The 10,372-nt window shown below is 41.1% G+C and overlaps 2 protein-coding genes across 2 annotated transcripts; one reads left to right on the forward strand and one right to left on the reverse strand.

Moving 5' to 3' along the window:
- The first annotated feature begins 2,519 nt into the window (after positions 1 to 2,519).
- fbxo2 (F-box protein 2) lies at positions 2,520 to 6,438 on the forward strand. Its single transcript, XM_085160855.1, has 6 exons — positions 2,520 to 2,961; positions 3,880 to 3,945; positions 4,727 to 4,853; positions 5,480 to 5,572; positions 5,654 to 5,792; positions 5,905 to 6,438. Exons 2-6 carry the CDS (start codon positions 3,909 to 3,911, stop codon positions 6,037 to 6,039), a joined length of 531 nt encoding a protein of 176 aa, XP_085016981.1. The 5' UTR covers positions 2,520 to 2,961; positions 3,880 to 3,908; the 3' UTR covers positions 6,040 to 6,438.
- Positions 6,439 to 6,776: 338 nt separating this feature from the next.
- svbp (small vasohibin binding protein) lies at positions 6,777 to 9,942 on the reverse strand. Its single transcript, XM_085160856.1, has 3 exons — positions 9,793 to 9,942; positions 8,698 to 8,823; positions 6,777 to 8,588 (listed from the first exon to the last, which is right to left on the reverse strand). The coding sequence occupies exons 2-3, from the start codon at positions 8,809 to 8,811 to the stop codon at positions 8,502 to 8,504; spliced, it is 201 nt and encodes a 66-aa protein (XP_085016982.1). The 5' UTR covers positions 8,812 to 8,823; positions 9,793 to 9,942; the 3' UTR covers positions 6,777 to 8,501.
- Positions 9,943 to 10,372: the final 430 nt, after the last annotated feature.

A 10,372-nucleotide genomic window follows, 5' to 3' on the forward strand; every position in this document is an offset into this window, starting at 1 on the left:
ACCGGTATCCGGTGCCATGATGGCACCGGTTCTCACATAAACGGTAGTAACCAGACCGAAAAGCAGCGCACATTTCGGTGCTTTATTTCGGTGCTTTTTTTTCCTGAGCTGTGATACACTTTCTTCTTCCTTACATTTGTATTGGCGGTTGGCAAACAACTGAAAGGTGCATTACCGCCACCAACTGGTATGGAATGATACATTTTGGATTCCAGCCAATCATTTTAGTTTCCGAGGATAGTAGGCGGGTCCAGGTACGTACGTTCTTTTAGAACAGAGCTACAGATTAAAAATGCCCAAGGCGAAGCGGTCAAAAGTCTGGCTGTACTTCACAGCAAGAGATGCAAACTCAGCAGCCTGCAACAAGTGCTTTAAGCTGATACTGTGATACTGTCAAAGGAAGTAACACCTCGAATCAGATGAAACACGTGGTGACGCATAGCGGGTTTTTTTTTTTAAAGCCGAGAAATGCGCTGTATTTGATAGCTTGCTGCAAGACCTCACACCGAGCACATCTACTGGAGGTGTGGTGCCTGTTATCGGACCCGGAGTTAGCAACATCGGTAGCTTAATGTTGTTCGTGTGTAATTTACGTTGAGTAGTTTAACCACGTTATTACATTAATGCATGTAAGGTGAACTAGCAAACATCATCACAGCTACATGCGGCTGTCTTCTTGTTTGATGGCAGATACTCCCTTCACCCTGGCCAAAAAGGCTAAAATGACCAAAGAAAACAGTTAAACATGAGAGGTTTTTGGACAAAGTTTGTGTTTTTTCCATTGTTTAAGCACTGCTTCCAGCCAAGAGTGATACCATATATGCCCTGTAGCTGCAGAAAAGGCTAACATTGTTATCTTTTTACAAAAAAACAGCTGAACATGAGAGGTTTTTGGACCAATTTTGTGTTCTCCATTCTTTAAGCACCGGTTTGAGCACCGTTTAAGCACCGGCACCGTTTCAAAAGTACCGGTTTGGCACCGGTATCGGATAAAACCTAAACGATACCCATCCCTAGTCACCAGTAATTCCTTGGTGGCTTGTGGGTATGATCGTCCCTTAGTTTGGGTGTATGACTGATTTAAGTTTGTAAATAAATAAAATAAGAAGAAGTTGATACGTTATTACTTTTTCATGATCTATTTAGCCCTACAGCTTTGATAAAATGGGCCATAATGATGGTGCAGGTGTTCTGGGAATCCATCCTACCCGTTGTTTCTACGCATGCGCACAACACGAAATTCAGTGGCAAACCATCCTACCTATGTGAATATAAGCTACTAACATACTCTGATGGGTACAATTAAGTGCCAAACCGTCCTACCTTCGTAAATGTGACGTACAAGCACACTTTAACAACTAAAATTAAGTGACGAACCATCCTACCTCTGTGAATATGAGCTAGAAGCATAATTTTACAGCTAGAATTCAGTGGCAAATCATCTTACCTTTGTTAATAACAGCTACACACATACTTTGACGGGTAAAATTACGTGCCAAACCATGCTACCTTTGTGAATGTGACCTACAAGCATACTTTAACGGCTAAAATGAAGTGGCAAACCGTCCTGGCTTTATAATTATGAGCTTCGAGCATACTCTGATGGGCAAAGTTAAGTGGCAAACCGTCATACCTACTTACATTTGTGCTGGAATGACTCTGTGACAGCAGAAATGTGCATAAACTACTTACAGTAGGACGTTTTGTCAGATCACCAGCTTCATTAATATTGTTTGGTTCGTTTACTTTGTTTAAATTAAAAACTTACCAGTCATCTAAGTTGTGTTTCCATCATAAGTCACACACTTTTCCTGGGAGTGCTCATCAGACAAACCACAGAGCAAATCTTTGTCTAACATGTGAACAAGTGTTTTACATTAAGGGGCTAAGCTGGCTTTTGGTCTTTGGCAGAAGCATCATATGATACCACATCTCCCTCTGCAGGTGATATATGTTACTGCCATCCACAACCTTGCTGCTGCTGCAGAGGACTGTGCTACACATTGAAAGCATAAATGATTTGTGAAGTCAAGATTGATAAAATATTTAATATCTACTCAAAACTAAGGCCCAGGCACGAGGGAAAGTCCACTAGACAATATTTTGGACAGATGTTTTATGTGTGATGTGTGAGGCCTATGCAGAAAAGCAGCAGGGACATGTACTGCATCACCCTGTTATATTGTCCACTTGATGGTGACTGCAGCTGGACTCCACAGTCCCAGTGAGTTCCCGATGGATGTTATTAGTGGGCCATTAGTCTTGTACAGTCCCACTCAGGTCAGTCTGGCTGGTGTTACAGCTTAGAGTCCCGGTGCACTGCTCTATCAGCCGGTCTATAAGTCAGCTGTTTGATTGTAATGCATGTTACTGTACGGCAAATTCTACTTGGTCCCCTTTCCCATCAGTTTAAGATGTGTTTCCTGGTTTTGAGTTTATTTTCACTGGGTCTATTCACTTCTGGAATAATTTACCTTCTACAATCTGTCCTTTCATATGTCATAGATCATTTTCTGATTTTAACTAATTCGCAAAGTTTGGTATTTAATTCTTATTATTTCTTAACTTTCTTGGTTATTGTTTGGCTCTTCTTGTATTTGAATGCTGCATAAAACCTCACGATCAACTAAAGTGACCCTATTAGTATATGCAACATGACTTACTGAATGCTTTTCTCCCACAGCTGCTGTTCAAGTGTTTCCTCTGACATTTGTGCTGAGTCCATGTGTGTTCTGCTGAGTTATGCTGGATGGATGCACCCTGCCTCCAACCAGAGTGTTCTGTGTCTCTCCTCCTCCTCTCTTCGCTCTCACTCCTTCTCGTGTGTGTGTGTGTGTGTGTGTGCGTCACAGTCTATAAAAGCCTCTCCATTGTGGGGGTGCTACTCTGCAGAGGAACTCAAGTGCAGCCAGAGAAACAGCCAGAGGACACAAAAGACTGCACCTGGCCACCTTCTTGTCTGTGAGTAACATACATGCATGCATTATGCATTTAGCTCAGTGTTTTATTTAAAGCAGCGCATGTCATTAGCATGCATGTCATGTAGCTGTTATGCTTTGCAGGGGGAAATGACTCAGTAGTTTTTTCTCAGTCTCAGTGAACAGCAAAATGCAAATCCAGTATCTTGCACAGTGTTTGATGCACAAAACTCTGTGAGACTAAAATGACAAGTTATCGTTTTGGGCCTTAATGCAAAAATGATTAGCTCATCTTAAAAACATTGTTGGTACCAGTGCTGAAGCACACAAACAGCAGGCATATAAAGAGAAAGCTAATGACCAGGCACTGTACATACGCTGTAATCGAGCTGCTAGAGTTTAAAAGTGTTGCTATCTCCGGTTGTTTTCCTGCTGACTGATGTCTGTCTGATGACTGCTTGATCCTCTGTGATGCCTCCTATTCAGCATGTAAAGCGTGAGGCTTTCACCCTCTCTGCTGTGCTGTGAGTCAGCAGACAGGGTATTAGTGTTTGGGTTGGGATGTTTTTGAGACTATAGGTCTCACCTCATATGCTCCTGAGCCCACCTAAACCACATATGCTGATCATTGATTGCACTAAATGTCACAAAGATTTCAGTCAATTTAAAACAACTCTAGCACCATGTGACCACTAAGAGTCCCAAAGTCACTATGATTCTCCTTGGATGTTTATTTACATGTGCTTCCCGAGCACAAGCCTTTGCCTTATTGGACGTTGCCCATTGAGTGGAGTTCAGCAGTCTTCCAGCTGGCATGACACACACACACACTACTGTTCCAGCACACTGCTGTGTAATATAGAAGAGACCTGTATCGGTACCTCTCCTGCAGCTAAGCCAATACCTTCATGAAGGATCTGGTTTAAATTGTAAGTAGCAATTTCCTGTTTTTCCTGTGCAGGTCGTGCCTTCTCTGAGTGAGCTGTAATCATGGCCAGAAACCTGCTGAAGAACCCCAGCGGAGAAGGTAAGATATTATTTTTCCCTCAGTGGATTAGAGAGCATGATGAGTATTTCATCAGATGCTTTTTAAAGGAGTAGTTTTGACATTTTGTTTATAACTTTTACTTTTTGCAGAGCTTACCTCTTGTATGAACCTCTTACATGTACACAAGAGCCTAGTGTAGGATCCAAGCAGTCAAAGATGAGACAGGGAGCAGTGCACACATAAGGAGGTTCACGGGGAGGCCACTGATCCGAAAGAGGGAGCACAAGATGCTTTGGGTGGACTGGAAATGGGGCACAGGGAGAAACAATAACGAACAGGAGACATACACACAAGAAGTAGTGTTATTCATTTAGAAACATGTTTCTAGGCACCCGGTGAATGGTAGTCCAGAGTCCACTTTCCTTCTTGGCTCTGCTTTTGGTCTTCACCAAGTTCTGAGGGGGGGTATCTGACTGTGTTCACTAACTTGCTAATGATTTCTGCCTTTTACCGTGAGATTTTAGGATGTGACACTGAAAACAGCTGCCAGCTTTGTTCACTTTTGTTTCTCATAACTTACTCATAACTATTTCATAACAGAAGTTGCATAACTAACAAGTTACTCACCACATCAAGACTAAATTAGATTTCTTTTTAAAAACTATTAGTTCTGGTCTTGTTTTTGAGGCCGTTTCGTGCTGGCCACCACTCAGATGCAACTAATTGTGCTCTTGTATTTGACCCAATAAAGCTCATGTAAAAAACAAAATAAAACATAATACTGTGACTGGAAGCTTGAGACTGTGGCTTTCCCTCCCAGATGAGCTGAAGTTCTGGGAGCTGATAGAGAATGGTGGGAGCCAGTGGAAGGTGGAGGACATGCCGGGAGACTGTGGTCATGACTTTTGCAGTGAAGGAGTGACTAAATACTTTGCAACCTCCTTTGAGTGAGTAGTTATCACAAACAACATATGAGTATTGGTCACACCACTACATTCTGTCAGGCTTCTTTTAGGGTCACTGGAAAAGGTTTAAATGGTCTGTATTTGTAAAGCGCTTTTACTAGTCCCTAAGGACCCCAAAGCGCTTTACACAACCAGTCATCCACCCATTCACACACTGGTGATGGCAGCTGCATTGTAGCCACAGCCACCCTGGGGCGCACTGACAGAGGCGAGGCTGCCGGACACTGGCGCCACCGGGCCCTCTGACCACCACCAGTAGGCAACGTTGCCCAAGGACACAACGACTGAGACTGTCCAAGTCGAGCTCGAACCGGCAACCTTCCGATCACAAGGCAAACTCCCAACTCTTGAGCCATGATCACCCCATAAGACGTTAAAATGTTTGGACAGACAGTTATGATGCTCTATAATACAGCGCATAGTTCTAACAGTATTATTGAGTCTGTCTCAACAACATATGTACATGCATAAAGTTTTACTAAACTACAACTTTGTTATTCACATGAAACATATTAAGTTCAATTTAAACATCATATATGTGGCAGAATGCTTTTTTTGTTTTCTTCCCAAAATTAGTTCAGTTTGCATATTTATGCTGTGTGTCCCAGGCTGTGTCTGAAGAGGCAGGTGATTGACCTGCTGGCAGAGGGATTCTCATCTGAACAGCTGGATGCACAGCCTCCCGTCACAGTACAAGACTGGTAGGACACGTCTGAACAGACACGTTATTTCCTTTGTGTCAGAGAACAGACTCAGTGATTAAAGGGAAGCTCATCCTGCAGGTACTGTGGGAGGACGGACTGTGGCTGCACCTACCAGATGACCGTGTGTCTGCTGGATGAGAACCACGAAGTCATACAGGAGTTCAGACCAGATTCGGTGACTCTGGACCCCGACTGTGATGACTGCTCATGGAAAGAGGTTTTTAAAAGCCCCTTTAACAGTAAAAAATCGGATTCTTATAAATGTGTGACAAACACAGTGCTCTGTATCCTGCATTACAGCTCACAGTGGTTTTCTGTCTGTACTGCAGGTTAGCCACATGTTTTCTGATTATGGCCCTGGGATGCGTTTCATTTCCTTTGAACATGGAGGACAAGACACTAAGTTCTGGGATGGCTGGTTTGGAGTCCGTGTCACTGGAAGCTCCGTTACTATTGAGGTTTAAGCAGCACTGACAACAGAAAAAGGGAACCAAATAATAGTGAAAGGTGGAGAATAAAGAACTAGAATATTATTGTCAGAGCTTCCGATTGCCAGCTTTGCCTTATCCTGCATTTTGCTGTTCATGCTGTGAAAACACTGCTTCACATTTGTAAAATGACACAACAAAACCCTACCGTGGTGTCATCTTGGCTTTACTAACCTGAAAATCCTTAAACTGCTGCCTGCACCAGTTATTATCTACTACATAATCTGTTAACTACTACCTCTGTGGAACGACACTGTGGGTTAAACTAAGGGACTGACTTGATGAGTGGGGTTCTGAAAGTGATCACGTTTTATCAGTTAACCTGGAATTATAATTAGGATATGAACCAAAAAGTTAATAAAGAATTTAATGGATTATGACTTGTCCTTATTTATAAGAAGACTGCTTGTAGGGGGTTGAGAATATCAGGATGGACGTACTTCCTCTGCTACTGCTGACTATATGTGGTCACAAAGGCTTTCTTGGTGGACCATGAATCAATACATCATATACAAATGTTCGGTAATTTATTCAAGTATTTTTCTTTTAATACTTCTGTTCTGCTACAAAGCAGATCAAAGGAGGGGTAATCCTACCACCACCCACTTACAAAAAAGGTGGGGTGTTAAATATAAGAGCTGCTGTTGATGGCTTTTTGTGTTAATTCATCTGACAGATAAAGTTTTGTCAAAACAAACAAATGAAAGCACATATTCAAAAAAACTCACTTTTTATTTTTTTATAAATCATACTCAGGTCAGAGTAGATGTCATAGGGTAACAAACAATACAAATATTTATAGGTTACAAAATTAGTGACTGTGGCAAAAACATGCGGGAGTAGCTCGTGTAGACTCAGACGAGTCTATATGAGCTCTGGTAACACACAGATTTAAAGTTACTATTAGTTTGTGTTCATGAATCACTGAAAAACAGCCTCATGGCCAGAGCGGAGCGTAGTGTTGCATTATTAAGTATGCTGGTAAGAGAATGAAAACTTTCAGACAAAATCTGAAGAGCTAACATGGACCAAAAAACTTTGTTTCTCCAAGACTTCCACCAGTCTGCAGCTCCACTACCTCCACCTAGAAGTCCCTGAATCCAAAAGGATGTGTGCATCTGAATTAGTTTGTGATCTCTTCAAAACATCAGGACAGCTGTTCTTATACAACAGGGTATGTATTTAAGAATGTATGACACTACATATGTAGTAATGGTAAAGAAGGCTTCCAAAGGTACGTGAATCCAGATCAGCTGAAACCGTTCTTCATCTCAAAGCTGGGCCAAAATTCACACACGATGGCAAATTCATCCAAAGCATTCATCCGGATAACTAACGGACAGACTGACAGAACACATACCGTCACTGGAAATCACACTGACAGATAGAATAGACTTCACTCGCAGTAGGACATAAAAATGTGACCTTCTACAGTCTGTGATTGGGTCAGAGGGAGACATCACTGTAAGGTACTGGCTGAAAAACACAGTGGAGTGGAGGAGTGATAGCATTATTCTCTGCTGTAACCTCACGTCTCCCACTCGATGGACCATTAGATTGCATTCGTGTTTACACAATAACATTTTAAACTAATTAATAAATAAAGAGTGCAGAGTTCAACCCAACATGATGCAGCAAAAACAAACAGAAGCACATGGCCCAGGTGTCACGGTGTTAAAATACTCCTAATAAAAAAGTAGGCAGGTGACAACATAATGTACAGACTAGCAATGTTCATGACCGGAGCTGTGCCAAAACTGATGATTTCTTCAGTAAAGCTGTGATTTTTCCTCATTACTATGATACTTTAACGCCTGCAGTAAGCTTTAAATATTAAGAAGTTAAAAATAAAGCACTCTGTCAAAACAGGCTCTTAACAACTCACTGTTGCAAAGTGACAATGAGTTGTTAGAGGAGAGGTCCAAAAACATCTCTCCTCCACTGGATATCAGCCTTAAGCCCATTTCCGGTTGGCTGAGAGACTTCCTGGGTTAAGAAAGCAGGTAAAATATTTGCAGTATTTGTAGTTCCGGGTTATGTATGGGAGCCTACATACACTCACTCGAACTGTCAAACTTTTCAGCTGAAAAATTTATTTTAACTCTGAAATGCAGTAAAAATATCACTATGTATGTTTGAGCTGGACACCCTTCACATGCACACCTCGGGGAAAGGAAACATCAGTAACCTGATGCGCCTCAACATCAGCTTACAACAACTAATGTGTGGCATTTTCAAGTCCGCTGCAGGGCCAGGAACTGGAGTCTGTTAAATGTCACATGATGCCTGATTCAACACCAGAAACAAATACTTTTTAAATTGTTTCCAGCAGGTGGCAACAACAGAGATGCAGCTGAATATAAGAGAGCAGTCTGTGTGTGTGTGTGTGTCTCTACATGGTGTTTTTGGAGGGTGTGTAAAATAGGGAGGACAGAGCATCATTCTCCTTGTGACTGCATCTGTTTACAAAAGGCCTCAAACTGCTGCTGCTCCAACTCTGTCATCACCTTGTTCAAAGCATAGATCTGCAAATGAAAGAAAGCAATCAAACTTAATGTCTGTTTATGATTTTAGGTTGGGGTATGTGTGCTAGGTTTAACAATAACAACAGCAAAAAAAGGGGATGATGGCCACCTCTGCTCTCTGCCGCTGCTTGAGCTCTTGCTGTGCAGACTTCTGCTTGGCTCTGTCTCCTCTGGTTGGGGTTGAGTTCAGCTTTGGTTTGTCTTTACGACACGCAGGCTCCATGGTGATGGTCCACTAGAAATTTAACAAGAGACAAATGGTCACATAGTGACAAAACATTAAAAAGAAAACCATATATTGTGACTAAAAATAGAGTCGATATGAGAGCAAATCATGATGGATTGTCTAATGTGATCAAGAAGAGTTCAGTAACTACCTAAACCTAATGAACAGCTAGTGAAACAAACAAATGAGGAAAACAACAAAAACGAGAGAAGCTGTAGTTTCAAGGTTTACAATCCACTGCCGTATCTGCCCAATTATACAGCCGTGACATCAAGGTGGCAACAAGAGAACTAAACCCTTTGATGTAGAAGATTAAGACACAAAAAGTGCAACTTTTGACAAAAATGACCCACAAAATGAGAAATATATCAAGTTTACTTAACTAATTGTGGATTTTATACATTTAAATACATATTTAAATGCATCACATCCACCCCTCCCCTTTCCCTCCAATTATCCAGTGTGTGTTTGTGTATGTATGCCTTTTATAACTTGTGATTTTGCTCCCTCTCTCATCTGTATGACGTGTTTAGGAAATTAAACAAGTATTTTAGGCAGTGTCATAACCAGCTTTATGATGAATGCGTTCCACATTTACACAGTTTTATGAGTTTAGTTAGGACCTTACATTTTCATTCCCTGGACTGCGGGAAGTTTTAACGATCTTTCCCCCTTATTTTCGAACAAAGACCATTAATGGAGTTAATGGATGATAAATGAGCGTTAGCTTTGGCTGTCCGTGTAAAGCTGCAACAGCAATAAGAGCGAAAACAACTGTCCCGACACAAGTCAAGTGCACCACAAAAAGAGAAAACTAAACATGAGAAAACTAAACGTCCTATGTGTGCAGCTCTAATCCTTTATCGCCAAGATCATCTCTGTACATGTAGCTAATATTAGCGAGCTAAGAGTTTGGTTTTAATAGAGTAACACTTCAATCGCCAGCAGCACTTTAGATTCTGATAATGGTACACTTACCCTACAGTTGACAAAGTAAAGACAACAAGTAGAAAAGGCGTTAAAACGTGCTTTGACCGCCCTTAATCAGCTTGTAAACTGACTGCAGCTAGCTACTAGACGATCACTAGTGCTACCAACAAACAAGTCCGTGTTTAGTCTGCGGGCATTTGTGGAAGGTTCCGGATATTTTTCCTTCTTTTTCTATTCAAATTTGCGGTCAGCTAGAGGCAACAAAACCACATTGGTGCCCTCGATAGGTCTTATGTAGTTTGTGAACTTGGAAAACTAAAAAACAAACAATAAACAAACAAAGAAAAGAAATGTGGAGAAAATAGTCTTAGTTTTGTATTTGTTAATCTGATAAAAAAAAAATGTTGTCACAAACTCCCTGATCAGGCTTTTATGTACATATTTATTGAGACTTTGTATGTCTACAAGACTGAGTCAACTGCTTCCAACTGTTTATGTTGAAATATAATAAAATATACTGATATTCCTAAATCTTTTCTCTGGCGTAATAATTTAATTTTTCTTTTTACTAAAACTAACACTGAAACTAATAAAAGCTAAACTAGAATCAAAGATCTTCAAATAACAA

This window comes from Neolamprologus multifasciatus, chromosome 5, assembly GCF_963576455.1.
Source record: "Neolamprologus multifasciatus chromosome 5, fNeoMul1.2, whole genome shotgun sequence".
NCBI lineage: Eukaryota > Metazoa > Chordata > Actinopteri > Cichliformes > Cichlidae > Neolamprologus > Neolamprologus multifasciatus.

What these genes read in the sequence shown, in the direction of transcription:
- svbp (XM_085160856.1), bottom strand. Translation starts at nt 8,811, where the DNA reads ATGGAGCCTGCGTGTCGTAAAGACAAACCAAAGCTGAACTCAACCCCA. An exon ending in AGCAGCGGCAGAGAGCAGAG is followed by an intron (nt 8,589 to 8,697) that starts GTGGCCATCATC and finishes TTTCATTTGCAG; the next exon opens with ATCTATGCTTTGAACAAGGT.
- fbxo2 (XM_085160855.1), top strand. Translation starts at nt 3,909, where the DNA reads ATGGCCAGAAACCTGCTGAAGAACCCCAGCGGAGAAG. An exon ending in TACTTTGCAACCTCCTTTGA is followed by an intron (nt 4,854 to 5,479) that starts GTGAGTAGTTAT and finishes TGTGTGTCCCAG; the next exon opens with GCTGTGTCTGAAGAGGCAGG. An exon ending in CCCGTCACAGTACAAGACTG is followed by an intron (nt 5,573 to 5,653) that starts GTAGGACACGTC and finishes CTCATCCTGCAG; the next exon opens with GTACTGTGGGAGGACGGACT.